At 44.0% G+C, this 22499-nt stretch overlaps 1 protein-coding gene across 5 annotated transcripts in view; it reads right to left on the bottom strand.

Moving 5' to 3' along the window:
- Positions 1-20405, bottom strand: part of grm6b (glutamate receptor, metabotropic 6b) — a 33014-nt gene extending 12609 nt beyond the window's left edge. The window contains exons 1-5 of one of the 5 annotated variants that reach the window (XM_054784703.1): positions 19993-20405; positions 16122-16696; positions 3936-4152; positions 968-1103; positions 639-793 (exon numbers count right to left, since the gene is read on the bottom strand). In XM_054784703.1, the coding sequence (XP_054640678.1) occupies positions 639-793; positions 968-1103; positions 3936-4152; positions 16122-16640 (1027 nt within the window). In that variant the 5' untranslated portion in view covers positions 16641-16696; positions 19993-20405. The other 4 variants (XM_054784704.1, XM_054784705.1, XM_054784707.1 and 1 more) reach the window with 4 other exon arrangements.
- Positions 20406-22499: the final 2094 nt, after the last annotated feature.

Consider the following 22499-nt stretch of genomic DNA (forward strand, 5'->3'; position numbering starts at 1 on the left):
AACCTATCCCCCCCGATAAACGAGGGAACACTGTATAGTCCCAGCTTCATTGCATGCATCCTCAAAATACATGTTTGCAGTGAAAAATTACACACGCGGAAATGTAAAAATAAAAAACTACTGCAATCAATCAATACGATTCCTGTCAGTCATTCACACGGACCCCAGAGGGGACGTGGAGAAAGACAAATGATCGTTGAAAAGAAAGACAGATTTCGCAGTTTACAAATGTTGACATTAAAGGGACAGTTGGGATTGTTTGACATGAAGTTGTATGAGACCCCCATCAGCAGCGACTTACCCCCCCAATTGTATAACATTTGTGAGGTCGGATCTTTCGAGCAGGCATTTTTGTGATGCAAATGTGTTACTCTTTTCAACGCATATTGTTTGGAGACCCCAAGTATTTCTTTTAATAAAACAACTTGACGTGCACATTTGGCTTTGATTTTGTCTAAACTCACTTTGCGGAAAAAATGTTGTTCGCAAAGTGAGCTGCAGCAGTTGACGTTCTGTATTTGTTGCTATCGGAGGGAAAGTCCTGCGTCCATATCAGATATTTAGGATGTGCTGTGCAGTGCAACTTCAGTCAGTCAGCGTCTGTGACAGCAGATGTCATCTGTCCCGCGCACGCCTACCGTCAATAGACGCTCTTTTCGGCAAGATAGTGACGGCACCCTCCGCCACTTCCTCCTGGTCTTGGATGGGGGAACTCTTGGCTCCCCAGCTGTCAGAGCCGACGAACAGGAAGTGGCCGGTCAGGTTGGCCTTTTTGGCAGCTTGCAACACCCGCCTGGAAGAAACCAAACCAAATCACTCCTCTGTCTGTCGGGGGGGGGCTTACATGCAAAAGAACAACAAAACATAGAAATACACCGCCTGCCTCAAAAGAATACCCTTTCATATTCTAACGCACATTTGCAAAAGTATAGACCCATCAAACCGCATGACCTTTTTCTGCACTCACTTGATGTCGTCCTCATTGGCAAAGATGATGACCCCACGAGCGTTGGACGTCTCCATCAGTCTCTTGATGATTTTTTCAAACTCTCCAGGTCTGGGCTCTCTGGGAATCTTTATGGATTGAGCAATGCACAGCCCTCCTGTGGTGCACACACAATGATTTTAATTCTTATTATATGCTAATTATTATTACCAAGTATTTGGCCCATATCGTAAATGTATGACTTTTTTCCTCGTAAAGTTACAACGTTATTCTCGTAAATTACTACTTTTTCTTGTAAATTTAAGACCTTTTTTTGCGTACATTTATGACTTTAATTTTGTAATATTAAGACTTTTTTGCGTAAATTTCCCACTTTATTCTGTAATACAATATTGTTGTTGTTTTTCTTGGAAATGTATGACTTTTTTTCTCATGAATTTGCGACTTTTTTCACATAATTTACCACTTTATTCTCATAATATCATGACTGTATTCTTGTCATATTATGAATGTATTCTCATAAATTTACGACTTTTATTCTCATAATATCACAACTTTTTTCTCATAAGTTTATGACTCTTTTCGCATGAATTTGCGACTTTATTCTTGTAAATTTGCAACTTTATTTTCATAATATTATGACTTTTTTGCATACATTTACAACTTTATTCTCGTAAATTTAAGACTTTTTGTCTTAAATGTATGACTTTTTTTGCATACATTTACAACTTTTTTCTCGTAATATTAGGACTTTTTTCTTGTAAATGTACAACTTTTTCACGTAACATCTCGACTTTTTTCTCGTAAATTTACGACTTTATTCTCATCATATTACAAATTTATTCTCATAAATTTATGATTTTTGTTCTCATAAGATTACAACTTTTTTCTCATAAGTTTATGACTCTTTTCACATAAATTTCTGACTCTATTCTCCTAATATTATGACTTTTTTCTTGTAAATGTAGGACTTTTTTCTCATCAATTTCCGCTTTTTTTCCTCATAATTTTACATTATTCTCGAAATCTCACATTATTTTTTTTCTCAATCTGGCCCTAATATTCTAGTTCTAGTTTTTTGTATCAGGTATTCACACTGTCATGATCTCCGATCTCTGATGGCAAAGGCAAAAAAGCTTTCTCTCTTTGAACTTGAATGGGATTGTTGAGCTGCATAAGCGCGCCGTGGCTGCTGAGGTTGGACGCAGTAAGACGGCCATTTTAAACTTCTTAAAAGATCCTGAGGGTTATGGAACAAAAAAGTCATGTGTCAGACCCCCCCAAAATTCACCTGGAGCTAAATTATCACTCGCCTCCTGGAAACACAAGCATCAAGTCTGCCAAAAAAAATGTTTGTGGTGATTAACAAGAAGTTACTCATTAGTGAGTCCTTTTATAAAAAATTGAAGTTAACTGTTTTAGGGAGGGTTTGGGTTTTTTTGAGCTTTGGCCTTAAACCTCCAATCAGCGGATGAAGAGCCTGTTTCAGTTTATTGGTTGTTTGCAATAAATTGCTTACTCATTTTTTTTGTCTGGCTCCCATTTCTTCTTTTTTCATTTGGAAGCTCTACTTAGAACCTCCACAATCCTTATGCGAGGCGTGAACACACGTCTTTCCCTTTTCTGTGCCTTCTAAAGAGGGGAAAAACGGCTAGCACGAGGCCGCTAACAACGTACGTATCGGGAAGCCCCTATTCCGCTCATGCTAATGCTATGAGAATGACTTCGTGTTTCACGATAGTTGGATCTGCTAGCACCCAATAAGCAGTCAGCAGCCATGGTGGCTGCAAACACTCTCTATTTTGCTTTGAAATCAATGCACCAAGGAAGGAAGTTCCGGTAAAATGACCAAAATATGGCAAAGTATTACATGTTATCATGAAAGTGCCTGTTACTACGTGGCCACAGCATGGATATGGAATGATGAAGAGGTGTTTTAATAAAGGGCTTTATAGGCGCAATAGGTGAATCCCATTAAATTGCATTATTAGCTGCCTCATGCTAGCAGTTTTGCAACATTTCAAACGCACAGAGAAGAGAAAGACATGTTTGTTCGTGTGTCACATACGGATTGGGGATTATGGGCAAAAATTCCCAAAAGTGCAGTTTTCCTTTAAGATCTAACAATGCAAAACGTAAATTCTTGCCGTTTTTCAACTAGTCTTCACATTTTGATCAGGAGTGTATCATTCAAGTGTCACAAAAGGTTCCATTTTGGCACTTTTTCACATACCAACGACCAGGACGATATAATATGTACACCAGGCCAGTAGCAGGCCATGTTTTTTAGTAAAGAAACACTACGTGCATGCACAACAATGACTTGGCTTTTTCCAAACCTGCTTATTTTTTGCGGTGGACAATTACCGTCATGTCATAAAAAAATAAACACGTACAAAGATGAGTGTACAATGTTTCGCTCATGAAAACTAGTGGCAAATAAAACCTTTCACTCACACATGATTTTTGATATTAATACACAGTTAACTTCACAACGTGGAGTAGTTTCCCCCCACAACTACAGCCTCGCTTCCTGCCTTGCAGCCGGTGTTTGGAACAGAAGGACACGAAAGGTAACGATTGTTATTGACTTTCCAAAGTTCCTCCACGTTAGTATTATTCGTGTCGCAGAAATGGTGTGCACAGTTTGCAAGCAGCACATCACTGATGACTTTTTTGACAGGATGCAGTGACAGTTCACATCAGAGCCCCCTCAATAAAACCATGATAATCCTGTCGGGTTTTTGTGTCCTTTTTTAAAATCACCAATCACGAAAAGCCTGTCAAACACTAATGTGATAGAAATGAGTGCCGAAAACGACACCTTTTTTTACCGACAATCTACTACGTCATTTTGCTGTAATGGCTGCTCAATTGCGGGGTTAAAAGGAGTTATGATTGTATCAAACAACATCATCTGAGGATCTGGTAACTTCCCCTGGATGTTAAATGAATTGAAACGTGAGGGCAGCGAACTCGGATACACAACCTGCTTCTCTGGATATCTGCAGGAAAGCATCGACACCGCTCTCTCCGTAGTTGCCTTCCGATGCTATTGTTGAGACGTAGTTCCAACCCATGGCTTTGACGATGTCCACCATGGCCTGGGCCTGGTAGGAGTCTGGAGGCACCACGCGAGAGAAGAACTCGTAGCGGCTGTTGTCGCTGAGCTCTGGGGCAGTGGAGGCATAGCTGATCTGAGGGATCTGGAACACATGATGAGTCCATGGTGATGAAAAGCCTTGCATCAAGTGCTGACCTCGTAAAAGTGAGTACACCCCGCACATTTCTGCACAAATATTAACTGCTTAATTATATAACTGCCATCGGACAAGAGAGGGCCAGCGGAGCACATTCTCCAACAGACTCCTCCAGTTCCGTCCCCACAGTAAACGCTACAGGACTTCATTTATTCCACAGGCCATCCAGCTCTACAATACCTCACCTGGCTGTAAAAGATAATTCACCACATTATTGCGCTGTACTGTCTGCCCTCCCGTGTATAAAGTGTACTTTTACTTGTATTTCCACACACCCTTTGTAAATATGCTAATCCTGTTTATCTTATATTCTTGTATTCTTTGTATTGATCTCATATTCTTTTTGTTTTATTATAATCATATTGCATTGCATTTTATTTAGGAGAGCTTGTCTTTTTCTTCTGCAACGGAGCTACTGAACCAAGCAGTTTCCCTTGTGGATCAATAAAGCCTATAAAGTTATCAAACCAGTATAATAAAGTCAAGTTGTCCCTTTAAATTATCTCACATCAGGCACAATAACAACATCATCATATCTTTTTCGACTAATAATAGTCATGATAACGCGGGCTACTGTTGCAGTCATAATCCACTCCAGCTAAAACTCAATTGTGAATCCCCGACGTCACTTCCTGTCCTGCACACATCCAGACGTTTACTGCGACACACACAAGCAAGAGTCTTATTTGTGTTGTAAATGCCTTATTTGCTCGGATTTTCTCTACAGATGTAAAGGTGACCACATGGGTGTTAGCTCATGTCTAATAATGTTAAACATTTTCAAAGATCGTAAAAAGGTTTTCTATGTGATAACTATGGAAATATTCCATTTATAAAGAAGAAATCCTACTTTGCAGAAATTCACTTATCACGGGCAGGTCTGGAAGCAATTAACCCGTCCAGAGCGGTCCCACCGCGACGGCGAGCTGTGCGGTGATGCCGGGACCCCTCCGGGGGACGGCCAGGACGGAAAACCCGGTGGTGGTGGTGGGATACCCCGAGGAGCCCAGCCACAGGTCGTACACTGCTGCAGGTGAGCGTCTTGGGCTGGCGTGGAGCCAGGAGAGGAACTGGTGGTGGCTGGTGCAGAGACGGGACGGAAGCCGGAGACGGCCAAAGCGTGGGCTGAGCCGGGACAGGAACTTTGATTTCTTTTCCATTTTTACAAAAGGTGAGTATGTAATTTAGGCCACTGTTTTCCTGCTTTTGAAATCTCTTCCAGTTATGTCAGCTTAAGTTGCTATACATAGCCATGTGTATAGAGACCCCCCCATCCCAAAAGAAGGATTTTAAATATTAATGTTTATCATCTACATAGGAGACAATTCTCCCACTTCCTGAGCTACATTAAGTCCTTAAAATCCTCCTGGGGGATTATTATTACCCAACAAGTGAATCATCTCGATGCTTTTACTTTAATTGATAAGAACATTAAGCAACGTTTAATACAGTTTAGCGCTTTAATACTCACATCTTTGTGATGAAAAGCATCACTCTCAGCGTCATCCCTAAAACGCATTCTTCTCGGCTGTGCTGCTGTCAAGCTGCCTACTTTCGGTACTTTTGATTGAAAAAAGTGTTTGTTTCCCCCTCGCCTTCTCCTCTTCTCCACTCCACATCACTTTTCTCCAACCTGATAGATTATGCATTCTGACGTCGTTTGAAGCACGTGAATCAATACTAAAAAAGTAATATGTCCTTTTAAAATGGAAGACATTTGGGTGCCCCTGGAAATCTCGGAGCCCCAGCCTGTGTTTGCCTACTGTCACATGGAACCTTGCGGCTGGCGCGTGGGCTGAGCCGGGACAGGAGCAGGGAGCGACTTGTCCTCTGCCTGACGTGAAGGCGGAGCAGGATGCAACTTGTTGTCGGCCTGGCATGGAGGCGACGAAAGAGCAGGTGGACCTTGGGCTGCCGTGGAGAAACCGAAGGGAAGTCGCTGTGTGACTGGGGATGCACAACTGGCCATAGCCCCCCCCCACTCAAGGGATGGATTCCAGACGTCCCATACTGCCAAAACAGGAACCAGGGAAGGGTGGAGGGAGGCTTGGGGGAGGGTTAAAGGTCCATCCCGCTCTGACACCCCGGCCGGACCAAGTGGTGGCTTAAGATGTAGTGCCGGGATTTGAGGAAGTTTGGCCCCGGCCTTGAACTAGCGTGGAGTAGAAACCAGAGGTGACGGGGGCTGACAAGAAGCTGGAAGCTTGAGACGACATGGCAACCTGGAGTGGGCACCGGGGCGATGGAAGCTGACAAGGTTCAGGCTCTGGGGGTGTCAGAAGCTTGAAGAGACGTGGTGCAAGAGTGAGGGTTGAGACAACCCTGGTGTTACACTGTCACCAGAACTTGTGCAGGTGATGAGCAGGGCCAAGTAGGCTGGACCCTGGGCCAGCACTTGGGAACAGCATGAGGCCACAGCTTCGTCCGTCAGGTCCCTACACCATCATCTCCAGCTCCTCCGGCGTGAACTGTGCTCACTCAGCCTCCATCGCCTTGAGGAACAGCTGGTCCCAGTAGCCGAACTCTGCGAGGTCACTATCTGGTTGGAGCATTCTGTCACATTCTGGTTTAATGCTCGACCCCAAGATGCAGAGACAAAAACGAAGTGCAGGTAAAAGTACTTCATAATGAGGGTTGCAGAGCAGAAAAAAGGAATATATGACGAGACATGTGACACATGGCAAGAACACACACAGAAGGCACGAAACATACGCAGGAAGCAGCTAACAGCTACCAGCTGAACTAAACACATATTTCATGAGACAACATTGAAGAAACAACACTTTCATACAATATGAAGTGGTCAGTGTACATCTTAATAAACTTGATATATGTGCAGCGACCTCTTGCCCAATGTCTGCTGGGATAGGCTCCAGCATACCCCTGCAACCCTAGTGAGGACAAGCGGCATAGGATGGATGGACGGATGTATAAATTCACTGTCCCATCAAAATAACTCATCACACAGCCACGAATGTCTTAATTGCTAGCAACAAAAGCGAGTATGCCCATAAGTAAAAATGTTGTGACATACTGAAGCAGAGCGTGATCCCATCCCTTCGGGAACTGGGCCCCAGGGCAGTATTCCAACATGATAACACACCTCCAAGACCACCACTGCCTTCCTACAGGAGCTGAGCGTAAAGGCGATGGACTGACCAAGCATGTCTCCAGATCTAAACCCCCTGAGAGCACCTGTGGGGCATCCTCAAAGGGACGGTGAAGGAGTGCAAGGTGTCTAACGTCCACCAGCTCCGTGATGACGTCATGAAAGAGTGGAAAAGGATTCTGAGACGCTCGAGTAATGTCAACATTTTCACTTCAGGGTGCAGTCCCTTTTGTTGCCAGAAGTTTAGACATTAATGGCTAAGTTGAATTCTTTTCAGGGGACAGCAAATTTACACTCTGATACAAGCTGTACACTGACTCCTTTACATTGTACCAAAGTGTCGTGTCTTCAGGTGACTCAGGAAGGGAGACTCAGAGGCGGTCACATCACAAGTGAGTTTAATCGGCAGATGTGGGTTGCTACACAAAAGGTCAGTCCAGAAAGGCAGGTCAAAGGACAGGAAGTGTTCGGTAGACAAAGACAAGTAACTGGCACCAGACTGCAAAACTAGAACCTCTGAACCTGCAGAGAGCTTTACAAGGATCTTCTCCTCTGTATAGTTTGGAATTGTTAGTTGCAGGTGAAATGGAAATTCCTTGGTTGTAACTGTTAAATTGCTGAGGTACAGTGATGATATAAAGGAACCTTTTGGTCGCTCTCAGTTCATTCAGCTCAAGTCCCACTGATCCCAGTCCTCCCCCGTCACTTCAGGCGTGCCTCAAGGCTCTGTCCTAGGACCCCTGCTTTTCATCACCTACCTTCTCCCTTTCGGCAATATCCCCCATAAATACAACATCCATGTCCATTCCTTTGCAGATAACACCCAACTCCACCTCTACCAAACCAAATTCCATCCTCCCACCCTGCAGATCCTTCAGCCACGCTGCAATACGCACACAATTCCTGCTACACAGACAATAGTGACACAGTACAGGAACGGTGGAAAGTCCATAGCAAATGTTATCATTTTGTGTCCTCCATCACGCTTGTGGGTTAGCATGGGAAGCGCCCTGAACGCCTTCTGTTTTACTTGTAGCACACACCGGCTGCAAAGCAAGAAGCTAGCAAGCCATGTGAATAAAGCATTATTAGGTTTATTAGCGGCATGTAATGAAATCTAAAAATCAGGTGGTGTCCAACCATCACGTCTGTTATCACTGACATGAATGTTTGGCCACTATTTTTCATGAACTTAACATTGTCCATTGTGTTTTTACATGTGTTTTTATGGCGTGGTGATTGAACACTGCAAGCTTTGACTGCACCTCAACTTTACATTTTGACCCCCTTGTTAGGTTTTTAGTCAGCAGGTTTGTAGTACTTGTCATATAAGGCAGGTAGTAACTACTGATGTGAAACACCTAAGAAGACCCAATAAGGCAATGGGAGGGCCTCAGAGAGGGTGGGGCAACCACGCATGACAAGGATGAATATTTGACAATATATGAATACCCCTCGTTTATCACAGTTAATCGGTTCCACACCGGACCGTGACAAGTCAGTTTTCATGTAATAGGATTCCTTATTTATAAATCAAATATTTTTGTAGTTATACGGTTTTAGCATTATTAGAGCCCTCTAGACATGAAATAGCGCCCCCACAGTCACCTTTACACTCCTATTACCCACTATAGTAGACATTATATGAGAAAATAAGGCATTTAAGACATAAATAAGACTTGCAGTTGCAGTAAATATGTTCCAGGAAGTGACATTGGGGATTAAAAGTTGAGTTTTAGCTGGAGTGGAGTGTGTTGTTATTATTAGGATTATTATGCTATTATTGTGCCTCTCCATTCGTTCGTATCACTGTGCGCTCTCGCCCGTTGGAGGAAGAGGCGCATGTAAAGACTGTGGAACACACAGAAAACAACGCCAAGCGACTGAGAGGGCTGACTTTTTTGTTAGCAATGGTTTTATGATGCAAATGTATGACACTTTTGAAAGCCTATTGTTTTGAGAAGCCAAACTTTTTACTTAAGTGACTCCAGCAAGTAACCACAACTACGTTCCTCCTCGCCAAAATCCGGCCAGAACTCGGCTTACGGAACAAAGCGGGGTGTAAGTCACTGTTGATGCACTACACTGCTTTTGGGGATGTCATACAACTATCCCTTTAAGTTGTACACAATATGTTTGACTAATAACAGGCCACATTCAACCACAAAACAGCATGATTTATTCATTAATATATTTTGGGACAACTGTGATAGGGTGAAGTCGTGAAATTTGAACGGCGACGTGGCGAGGGACGACTGTACTCACTTCAGTGGAGGCCTCTAAAAAGAGAGCTGACACACTGCAGGGATTAACATCCAAAAATTGGACTATCATAGAGAGTATTCATCTCTCAGTAATTCCAGGAAGCAGATAACTCTGCGCGTGGTTTGCGCTGAGAACATGGCATCATAGTGAAATACAGATGGTCGGAACCACGGCTGTAAAAGCATTTGTTTGAAGGGGAAAATAGATGAGAAGATTAATTTATGGGCGTACCACATCTTTAATGACACAGTTTATGTGGACAGTTTCAACGCTGACCCTGTTAATGCCGGCCCCTACGCGTGGCTTAACAGTGGGCCCTCTGGAGCCACGTGGAGAGAAAGGTAGACACAAGGGGTAGTGAAGGGAGAAGCGGAGAGGAGCGAGAGAACCATTTCACAGATTATCTGGAAGGATTAGAGGGGTTTTAGTCAAATTACGTTAAGCACAGAGGGAGAGACAGAGATCAAGGGACAAGAAAAAGGTTAGCGTTTCTCAGCTGTAAGCCATACAATATATTTAATTCTGGTGTGCAGTTTGCTGTTCTCTGTTAACCCCATCCAGCTCAAGTTTTCTCATGCAGAACAATGACAGACCACAAACTGCAATGAAATGTCTTCTACTGCCGGGTTTGACTCACTTGTGGCCAGTGGCGTGAGTTAGTCACATTACTAGTCACTAGGTGGCAGTGATGACACAAAACATTGATGAGACATTAGCTTACTTGACATTACCTTAACACCGCATGAAGCCATGACTGTCCCACATGACAGAGTGGAAAAAAAACTTCCATTTTGTGTGGAAGCGGTAAGTTTTTTTGCCTTCTTAAGTTTAGAAGAAATAAATTCTAGGCTAACTGGTTAGCTCGCTAGCTTAGTTTGCTAGCTCACGGGCGTCTCGAGTCCCTGCAGCATAAGAGTTGCACAATGTGTTGTAAACAAAGAAAAATAGGACTGTAAAGGTGACTATAGTTGTGTTATTGTGTGTCTACAGGGCTCTAACCTGCTCTAACTCTGAAAATATTCCATTTATTAAAAGTGAATCCTATATTGTGCAGATTCATTCATGGCGGTGGAGTCAGGAACCAGTTAACTGCGATAAACAAGGGATGACTGTGGTGGCAAACTGCAATGTCTGTAAATGTTTTAGGACATTGGGATTATGTAACGTGATTGACGGTGCCATGCAGTTTGCCAAGCTTGTGAATATTTCATTGATTTGATCGTTTTAAATACTTATTTTAGGTGGTGCATTTGTTTATTCCTGTGGTTAAACACATTTTGAAATATTTAGAAAAGTTAACACGTCTAAATATTCAATATTTTATAATAATAATCTGGCGAGTGGTACAGAGAATGAGTGTTAGCCACAACATCCACAAGTGCATAAACATTGGCGTAAACAACCTAAAACTCGTGTTTTTACTTTGTCGCCTGTATATATTAGTTTCAAAATCCATCCATCTTCTTCCGCTTGTCCGGAGACAGCATCGTGGGGGTAGCGGCCTAAGCAGAGAAGCACGGACTTCCCTCTCTCCGACTACTTTGTTTAGCTCCTCCCGGGGACCCAACGTGTCCTGGGTTGTCCTTGAGGTTTCCTGCCAGTCAGACGTGCCCTGAACACCTCCCCAGGGAGTCGTCCGGTCGCCATCCTGACGAGATGCCGAGGCCACCTCATCTGGCTCCTCTCAATGCAGAGGAGCAGCGGTTTTACTCCGAGTTCCTCCCTGCTGACAGAGCTTCTCACCTTATCTCTATGGGAGAGCCCAGCCACCCTACAGAGGAAACTCATTTCGGCCATTTGTACCCGCCATCTTGTCGTTTCGGTCACCGCCCAAAGCTCATGACCATCGATGAGGGTTGCAACGTAGCTTGACTGGTAAACTGAGAGCTTTGCCTTTCAGCTCAACTCCCTCTTCACCAAGACAGACCGATGGAGAGTTTTCATCACTGCACCAATCTGCCTGTCAATCTCGCGTTCCATCCTTCCCTCATCACGAAGTAGAACCCAAGGTAGTTCAACTCTTCCATTTGGGGCAGGGCACTCCACGCTTTTCCGGGCGAGACCCATGTACTCCGGTTCTCAGAGCTGAAGATCACGTTCTGATGAAGCCAGCAGGCCCACATCATCTGCAAAAAGTAGACACTCAATGCTGCAGCCGGATCCCGTCACCGCCCTGGCTGCGCCTAGAAATTCTGTTCACAACGGTCATGAACACCACCTGTGACAACTGACAGCTTTGGAGTCCAGGTCCTGGTCATACAGGGCGCAAACCGCCCGATCTAGGCAGTCAGATACCCAATACTTCTGGAGTACACCCCAGAGGTTTTCCTGGAGGGACACGGTCGAGAACTGACACCTTCCGCCACCTGGCAATAGATCTAATAATCTGGTTTATGGTCTTTGTTAGACAGTAAAATAAACCCATGGTCGTCATAAGAGGACGTTGATTTTTGAGAGAACAGCAAATAATTGATTTTAATGTATTGATAATCTGACTGCCCACATATAAAGACATCATTTTTTTCTAAAACTACTTCCTGTACAAAGATGAAGTTTAGTTATGTTTATTAGGTCCTTATCCCAAAAATCAAGGAGAAATAAAAGATGCAAGGCAGACAAAAGCTCAGGTCTCAGGAGGCTTAATTGTGCAAGTAGAAAATAGCTTACATGATCAGTGCCTAAGGTTCAGAAGGAACTGTAATAAAAAGGCTCCATTAGGGTGGTATGAGGGCCCCACATCCACAAATGGGACCTGTGTTGACAGCCCAACACTACGCAGCCTGATTGGCATTTGCCAGAGAGCACCAGGATTGGCACATTCGCCACAGGAGCCTCGTCCTCCAGATTCACACAAAGACACCATGGACAACTGTTGCCTGCAACAACCTCCAACATGACCAATTTGGTGGTGGGTCAGTGATGGTCTGGGGAGGCATATGGCACATACCTCCATGTGCGAGCCATGTGTGAGGTACCCTGAGTAAAGGAATGCTGAGACATCTCCTGCACTGGCTTAGAGCAGATGTTCAGTGTACAGAACAGTGGACGTGATTCTGGAAGCATGTGCAGTCACAGTGCAGCACATATGGAGGGTGGGTAGAAACACACCATTTAGCTAAATCTACTCCTCCCTGGCGAGGCCACAAGTTGCTGTTATCCTGGAACCAATGTCATCCTCTAGCCTGATGCTCTATTTTCAGCCTAGGGTCCTGAGCTGCTGAGAGGGGCTTAGTGAAGGTTGGGATCTATAATGCTGTAGTTAACATCTGCCCTGGGTGCTGGCTGCTGCTCCTTGGCTCCCAGCAAGCATCCTTATCATAAAGAATGCAAGTTGCCTCAAGGAAGACGTAGAAATGCGCTTCATCTTTTTATGCACTGAAACCTGGGCTTGTTAGAAATGGGCTGTATCTTTATTCATTTCTAGATTTCCAGCCAGTAATTCCATGAGAACATGCCATCATGTGGGATTTGCGCTCTGACCCAGCATTGCTATGAGCAGTGTAATCAATTATCAAAGGTCAATCATCGGTACAGAGACAAAAAAAACAGCTACAGAATAGAGATTAGCTGATGGAGATCAAACCACGACAATCCTGCCTGATTCTCTGAACGAGCCATCAACTCAGAGTTTCATTCAGATTCTGCATCATTTCATTTGAATGGAAATGTCCTGATGTAATTGGACGTGATGGAAATGTACTCACGTTGCAATGAGTGCCAGCATCATTGGCGAACATCGGCACCGTGTAGAGTGGATCCCCGCACAATCGCCATTCAGCAATTGCGAGCCCACAGATTTGCGGATCTTTCATCAATTTTTAATTTTTTTTGTCTGAAAATAGTTAATTTTTTTCCCACAGGAAGCGCATCTCTATCACTGCAAGTTAATAAGAATTGATAGAGGCAAAATGTACGCCATGCATGCACCAGCCCACACTTTTTACATAATTATGTCTTTATGCCGTCCACCCATCCATCCAGTCTTCTACTGCTGATCCGAGGTGGGGTCGCGGGGTCAGCACCCTAAGCTGGGAAGCCATCCCTCTCCCCGGCCACCTCGTCCAGCTTCTCCCGGCGGATTCTGAGGCATTCCCAGGCCAGTTGAGGGACATAGTCTCTCTAACGACACATAGTCTCTCTAATGTGTCTTCTCACGGTCGGACGTGCCCTGAACACCTCCGAAGGGAGGCCACCTCGTCTGGCTCCTCTCAATGCGCAGGAGCAGCGATTCCACTCCGAGTTTTTCCCGGACACTTCTCGCCTTATCTCTAAGGGAGAGCTCAGCCAACTCACAGCGGAAACTCACAGCCGCTTGTACCCGTCCTTTCGGTCACTACATGTCTTTATGCTTCACTGATGAGGTTTTTTCACCAGGTTAGGTTAGGCGGTCCTTGAACGCACCATAGTTGTGTGCTGCTGAGCGAAAGTGGAACATAAATAACTTTCTCTGACGCTGCCACAACTTAATAAATCCATCTGTTCATTAGTCAGCTGACATTATCATTCATTAGTGGGGAGTACCTATACAGTTTATGCTCTACGTGAGTTTAATGAGTGTGGGTGGCATATTCACAGATTAAACCTGGATTGTGTTGCAAGTGAAGAATGGCACCAGGGTTCCGAGGTTGTGTGTCAAGTACTCGCGGATTTTCGTCAGTTGCGTGAAAAGGTGGCTGGACTGTACATGAACTTACAGCTGCCGTTATCAAAACAAAAAACACAAAAAGTAGCAGAAAAATGTTGAATAATTCAGGTCCTGACTCAAAAGCAAACTTACAGGTGTTCAGGGGTTCAGGTGTTCCATGTTCCTCCCCGTCTAAGCAAGGGGATTCCGAGCACATCATTTCAGTCAGCTTGCATTCAGTGTTTATACAGCTAATCTGGTGTAGGGTCACGGCAGGCATTGGGGTTTATTCCATCTGACTTGAGGCAAAGAGACTGTGACTAGAGCATTACGGTGACCTCACCCCAGCTCCGTCAAAGGCAGAAGTGAACCACTATATTATCAATGGCCCTGTGCTACAACTAGAATTTGGCAATTTTAGCATGAATTTAAATTTGACATTAAAAGTTTTTCTGTGCGTTTCCTGATAGCAGGGGTCCCCAACCACTGGGTCGCACGTCGGTACCGGTCCATGCGTTGCGCAGTGGAAAACAAATGTAGTGCAATTGATGTGAAACGGATGGGGGGAGGGTGGGATTAAATAAACATTGCTTCTTTTGGGGCATGTAGAACTGTCGTTCTATGTGATGTATTCCAATGTTGTATGCATGTCCAAAAGAAATGAAACCATTACCATTACCAAGCATTTATTTCCAGCGGTCCTTGAATGCAACATAGTTGTGTGCTCCGTGGCAAAGTGAAAGTCTAACTTTCTCTGATGCTGCCACAAGTAGACTTCCTGTATATTTTTCCCAGTCTATCATTGCCCCCAAATGCTGACGCTGTGTGTGAACGAATAAAGGTGAGCTCTGATGACGTATTATGACTGCTTGACTGATAGTTTTGTTTTGTTTTTTGTCGCTGTGACGTTAATTCATGCTAGCACACTGCCTGTCGCTTACACAACGAGCAACGAAAACAAACCCCAGCCTCGTACCAAACGGTGAGACTGTATTCATTTTTTGTTTTTTCTTTGATTTGTTGTTGGAAGGTGGGGTTTTTTTCTGGTGCAGTGAGACATGATGTATAAAACAGAGCTTTTATTGTGAAGGCTTACACTGGGCTTGTCTTTGTTTCATATACTGTAGTTACAACACATAGCAAATAAATAACATTACATGAATGACTTGGTATCGAATCGATACCAAAATCTGTAGTATCGCGCACGTCAAGTTTTGATCTTTGGAGGTCATTAGATGTGACAGTATAATATCATGGCGTCATCTGACTAAGAAAACTTTACTAACAACACTAAACTCATCACACAGCAACTTAACACTCAAAAGGTATACCTCGGAAATATACAAACATGTACCAATACAAGCCTGAAATGAAAAAAACAACTATTTTAAAGGTTTTCCCATAATGCATTGTGTCAGAGCAACACATTCATTGTTGAGCTGCAGTGATATCTGCCTCGCTCTGGGCTGCGGGTCCTCTGGCTCTCTCTGGTGGACAGAGGTAGCATTACAGCACCATCCACCATTTTCTATACTGCTTGCCCTCCAATGAAATGCTTCGCTCAGACAAAATGCATTATGGGAAAACTTTTAAATGTTTTTTTTATTTCATACGCCTATTGGTACATGTTTGTACATTTCTGATGTATATCTTTTGGGTGTTAAGTTGATGTGTGATGAGATTACTGTTGTTTGTAAGATGACACCGTGAGTCAGCCTGTTATATTAAGTAATGACCTCCTGCAATTTCCAATGGGTTGACAAGCTTGTTGCGACTTTTTTCACAGCTCATGATTGGCTCCTGTTAAATAAAGAGCTGCCTGGTCCTCACGGACTCGTCATGTCACAATTTGCCATTTTATGGCGTGGACACGTGCGGCCTATACAGCGGACTTAACGGTAGTAAAAGAAGGCTCACCGCAAACAGCCTGAGCACGTTGGCCACCATGATGGATACGGAGCTTCCGGATGCCCCGATCACACCAACCACCCTCTCTGGTTTGGGGATGATTGGAGGCTCTCCGTTCGAGCAGCGCACATCTGAGGTGTCCTTTTGGATCAGGGCTTGGACAAAAGTCAGCGACTGCTCCAGGGCGTAGGTATCTCTGGAGCAAGTGTCCAGTATTCGGGCCCCCAGAGTGATGTTGGGCAGCAGTTCGGGGTCGCTGTTAATCTGATCCAAGGCGTACAGCATGGCCTCCAGTCGATGGATTCCTTTTTCCCTCTTGACATCCCCGCAGGGCACTCCTACTGGCCCCCGGGAATGTACTGGGAACAGCCCTCCTAGGGTGATGTCACCCTCAATTTTGATGGACTGAGGCTGCGTGCCCTGTTGGCCCCACGTGCCCGGAAGGTTCCCTACGAGTAGCGCCAACAGCAGTCCCAACCAACTCCAGAGCGAGCTGCACTGATGAGAAGAGAGGGCTTCTGATGTCATGATGCTGACCAGCAGAGGTACTTAGAGCACCGTGCCTCTGCTTCTACCTTTGGCACCTGGGGACATTCACAGAGAAGGCTTGAAGGTGCAATCATCATCTTATTAGGTCCAATGTTCACTTCTAAAATATGCTGTTACCTTAGACACAGTATGCACACTCCCCGGACACTTCATGAGCTACACTTGCTCAAACTAATGAGCTTTAAAACTGAACTAAAACAACAATATGAGTTTTACGGTTGCTGACACAGAGGTAATCATTTAGAAATACGTTTATTATTGTGCTGGTAATTTGCAGCGGTGCAAATATGATTATATGGGTTGTATTACAACAGTCTAGCCTGGGGGCCATTTGTGGACCCTAGCTTGTTTTTTGTTGTTGAACAATAACATTAATAACAGCCCGCATCAGAACATTACGAAGGATGATTGAAAAGGAAACAATGAAAACGTTACAAGAAATGTGTTTTTGCTGTGTAAAGTATTGGCCTCATTTTGACTCTTCAAGAATAATTTAAATTGCATTTCTCATTACATGACCCAGAAATTATTTGTTGATTTTTTCACAAATGTAGATTAAGAAACATTATTAATCCATCATCAACTCTTATTGTTACGGAGCCCCCAGGGGACATGCGGGGGGAAATAATTTGATGAAAAAAAAAACAACAACAAAAAAGACACATTTTTGTGAGATCTCGCAAACCTTTTGTGAATAACGCAATAATTTATGCAAGATAGTATTGCGACTTATTATTCAGTGGCCCTTATCAGCTGTTCAACCTAAATGGTGTCATTATGATCAAGAAGTACCTTAGATACTACAATATTCAGGAGCAACAAAGTCCAAACTGCGATTAAGATGCTGCGGATCCATCCATCCACCCATCCATCCATCTTCTACCGCTGCTCCAAGGTCGGGTTGTAGGGGCAGCAGCCTAAGCAGGGAAGCCCAGACTTCCCTGTCCCCGGCTACTTGGTCCAGCTCATCCTGGCAGAAAATTGCCCTATCGTGCAGGTTCCATTGAAAATGGAGTCGAGGCGACCCCCCCGTGTTTGGCGCCCATTAGAAAGAGCGCTAAAATCATCACACAGTAACTTAACACTGAAAAGGTAGCTAAGAAATATACAATACGAGTACCGATACGAGTTTAAAAAAACATTTTAACGGCTTTCCATCATGCATTTCGTCCCAGCACAGCATTTCATTGGATATGGCTTAAAGACTGGTGCATCTTACACACCTGAAATTACAGTATTTCCTTTTGAGTACCAGTAATCAAAGAGATCTGTTTCCAGCAACACTAGCTAGAATCGGATGTTAGCATTTTATTTTCAATAGAGGGGCCCGACAACCGTCACAGATCCTTGAAAACTTGTTCCTATGGTTGCGATATCGCGATACCTCTACAACTGTGCAGATTAAGGACGAGCAGGATACTCGTTTTAGACGAGTATCCGTTACGGATAGTGCATTTTTGCAGAGTACGAGCATGAAATGAGTACAGCTCGTCATTATCCGTAATCGTGATGAAAGAAAATCCTCACTGGGTAACGACTTACGTATTCACTCTTCGCGCTCTGTGATTGGCCAGTCACACACAGCAACCACCCCTCCCTACAGCCGGAGAGAGGAGTACGCGTTGCATTTGACAAGAGTTGAAGACGGCTCGTGTCGCGTTGGTCACTGCCTCCACTCCGGACGTTTTTGTTTTTTTAGGTTTTCCTCAGCTCAGCTCAGCTCGTATCTAAAGTTACTTGGTAAACTTGTTTTGTTACGTACGCGGTGCATTTGACAACACTGAGCTGTAAATTGCTTGTGTTGCGTCGGTCACACAATTTCAGACTTAAAATAATGTATCGATTTAAGCACCGCCCATTTCTGGTTGAACCACGCCCACTTCCAGTTTATGCCCCGCCTGCTCAGAGTACCGATACGGATACAGATCATTGAGACGGGTGAACAGATACAGATACAGATGGAGGTGTACTCGCTCATCCGTACTGAAGATGACAGTTAAATGATGTATTTCCAACTGGTTTTCGCTATGAGGAGGCAAGCTATTACCGGAAGCTTCACATATGCTACCAGTCAAAAGCTTTCCAGTTATTTATTGAAATCGCAGTGGTTCAAGTCCAATGAATAGCCTGAAATGGTACAAAGGTAAGTGGCAAGCTTAGCCAAAAGTGAAAAATGTGTATTTCAGAATGATACTGTTTCAGGGAGCACAATTGAAAGCTGTTGTGCAGAAATGGAGGTTGATCAAGCCGTGGCAGTTGGTGCAACTCATTCCTACAGGTGTTCCAACTTCTGGAGTACTTACTACCTCCTCTGTCTGCATAGAAACAGTGTTGGGAACACACTGTGGTATTATACCCTCGGCACAATCATTTGAAAAGCACTGTACTTGAGAAAGTCATTTGTTGCTACAAAAAGGCATAAACAATGGAAGAGAGACAGACCATCTTAACACTTCAAAATGGAGCTTTTTCCTCCAGAGAAATTGGAGTTTTCTAAAACCTTTGACCGGTAGTGTACTTTAGAAAGTTTTGCGAGATCTCGAAAAAATTTGTCAAAAATTCATCCAAAGGATTTTCCCCCACGTACCCTCGAGGGTTTGTTGTTGACTTCCTAAAATCATTGAAAATTATTTTTATTGCCTTATATAAAATGTATTTCGTAGAAATGTATTAATTCATGAACATTTTAGATGGAAAACTAAAAGAATCGAAAAATGTATTTGCCTCTCTGTTGTATTTAATCAACTATATTGAACTGCCTGGTTTATTGACCCACGTTTGATCGGCTTTAGCGTGTTTGCTTCACAAATGTAAACAATATCGACGTGTTCAATGCTGAGATTTCCTCTTTGTGTCGCAGGCAGATGTTTTCAGCAGGTTTTGCATTGAATCCATCAGATGCTGAGGGTGTACCTAATGTCGTGCTGAGTGGGTGTACGACCCCGTGCGGCGTTAAAGCACTTTTCAAGACTGCTAAGCATGCTGGGGACCTGCAAGTGGATATGAATTGCAATTGCCAGTGAACATAACATGTATTTTCTTGACACAATATTGAGAAAATTCATAACTATCTATAAGGAATGCATGCATACTATCAAAGAGTAAATATGGGTAGCTCAGAGCCCATCATGGTAAACGTTATTAATTTTGCAACACAGACAACATCAGTTGGACCAACTCTGCAGTGCAAACAAACGATGCAATGGAAAACCAAAATAAACGTTTTTTAATTGGAGCATGTTAAGATCATTTTGACTTGATGGAATGGTTATGGCTTCTCGTGTGACATCTGGCACCTTTATGACAGCAGCAGGAAAGAGAACAAACTTACCTGCCCATTCTTCATGGACCAGTTTTGATTGTATCCATCACTTGTGCTCTCCAGCGTCCATCCTCCGAGGTGTGATTCTATCTTAAAGGCAAGGCTCTCCTCACCACACCAAAGATGGATCCTTGATCATCTCAGCTGCACAAATCACCACAGCACGCTGACAACTGGAAGTTGTGCTTGTTCAAAGCCAAAATGAAATCCTGACTTCTGAGTCTTTAGGGCACGGTATCATGGCAGAGCCAAGGAAAGTGTGTGGGAGGGAGGGAGGGGAGGAAAAAAAGCACAATGTCACCGCGGTGAGATTCTACAAATCACTGGCAAATCCCTTAAAAGCTCTCTCATGCTCTCGCTGGTTCTTTTCCCTCCGTCCAGGGCACTCCCCCCCCACCCCCCCACCGCCCCTCCCGCTCTGTCCATCTCACTCACTCTCGCTGCTGAACTCTCTCCTCGCTCGGTCTCCCAGAGCACTAATGGCCACAGATTGGGATTATCATGCAGGCGTCTGTGAAGAAGCCACGAGGTGGACTCGCCCACTTTTTTTTTCTCATACAGATGAACCAAATGCAGAACTCTCTCCACCCCTCCACTATGATGGACCTTTGTCACTTTGAGAGATTAGAAGAGTGATTTGATTCATACGCTCACACACACACACACACACACACACACACACACACACACACCTGCCAGCAATGGCACGTTGCTTGCTGAGATCTACAAGGTAAGCCCAAATTTGGAGCTCAAAAGTTCAAACCGCCATCACACAAAGTGTTGGCAAATCTTGTGACACTCCCAAAATATGAACTCCACCAGCGTGTTTTCCTTTTTCTTTGGCTTTTTGTGTTTTTTTTATGCTACCACCGAAAGTCATACCTGTCAATCCTGCACTTTCTACCGGATTTTGGCCAAACAATATTGTTGCTGATGCTGTGGAATAAAAAAGCAATACTTTGCTTGCATTATTTTTAATAATAAGAGTTATTTTCATAACCATATTCATTCATCCATCCGTCTTCCTCCGCTTACCGAGGTCAGGTCACGGGGGCAGCAGCCCAAGTAGGGAAGCCCAGACTTCCCTCTCCCCAGCTACTTTGTCCAGCTCCTCCGGGCAGATCCCGATGCGTTCCCAGCCAGTTGAGAGACATAGTCTCTCCAACGTGTCCTGGGTCTCTCCCCGAGGCCTCCTACCGGTTGAACGTGCCCTGAACACCTCCCCAGGAAGCCACCTCATCTGGCTCCTCTCATGCCATATTGCATATTCAGTGTAATTCAATTCAATAATAACCATATTCAATTCCATTATTTCACGTTTGGAACAAAAATGTATTGTTAAAAAAAAAAAAGGGGCGGTACTGAATCAGATTGGATCGGCAAGACTATTAAAAAAACGGAAGCCAAAAAATGTGGATGGGGGCATCCCTAATATCCATGCATCCACCCATGGTATGGTACCAGTGATGGCAAAGAAGAAACGTATGACGAGAACCCTAGAAAATGAACTTTTTCTGACAAAAAGGGTTTCCATCCATACATTTTCTACCGCTTATCCTGTTCCGGGTGGCAGAGAACTGCAGCCCATCCAAGCATAACCATTCACACTGCGTGGGATGTGAAGCCATGCTGCTGAGTGAACCACTACAAATCAGTACATTAGGAGCAGTGCTCTGAAGAGTCATCACTGTAGTTGGAACTACTAGTTACTTTCCCCAAAAATGTATTGAATTAGTAATGGAATTACTAGGGATGGAAATCTCTTTGTGACAGACGATTTGATTCGAATCTAGATACACGAATCTAGATACGATTCAATACGATTTGATTCTGTGGCTAATGTTTGCTGATGTAGACGTTCACCTTACATTCTAAAATAAAGCTGCCAATCAGTGAAAGTGGTATTCTTACAGTATTTGTGTAAAAGAGCTCAAAGCTTGCTGAAAGGCACTGGTAGAATAACATCATTCTGTATTGTTTACACACCAACCAAAAAATGACTTTTTCATCCATCAATCCCATACTCAAAATGTCAGAACAATAATGATAATAATACAATAATGCAATAATGATGTCAGCAACATTTCAGACTGAACATAATGGGGGGGGGGGGGTGTTGAAAGTCTTTTGCGATGATTAGTTAGGTGGTGACTAGTAAATAAAGGTAAGTAGTGGTGACTTGTAAATAGTTTCAGGCGTGCTCGCTAGTGGCCGGCTAATGGCTAGCTAGCTAGCGCGCCTGCTGCTATTTATCTCGTCTTCAGCCATGGCAAACTATGGCGCAAGAGTGCCCTGTTGGAAAAAAACAATATAGAGCAGCTACCAGCATGACCAGCATAGACCAGCTACCAGCATAGACCAGCTACCAGCATAGACCAGCTACCAGCATGATCTGCATAGACCAGCTATCAGCATGACCTGCATAGACCAGCATAGACCAGCTACCAGCATGACCAGCACAGACCAGCTACCAGCATAGACCAGCTACCAGCATAGACCATCTACCAGCATAGACC

This window comes from Dunckerocampus dactyliophorus, chromosome 8, assembly GCF_027744805.1.
Source record: "Dunckerocampus dactyliophorus isolate RoL2022-P2 chromosome 8, RoL_Ddac_1.1, whole genome shotgun sequence".
NCBI lineage: Eukaryota > Metazoa > Chordata > Actinopteri > Syngnathiformes > Syngnathidae > Dunckerocampus > Dunckerocampus dactyliophorus.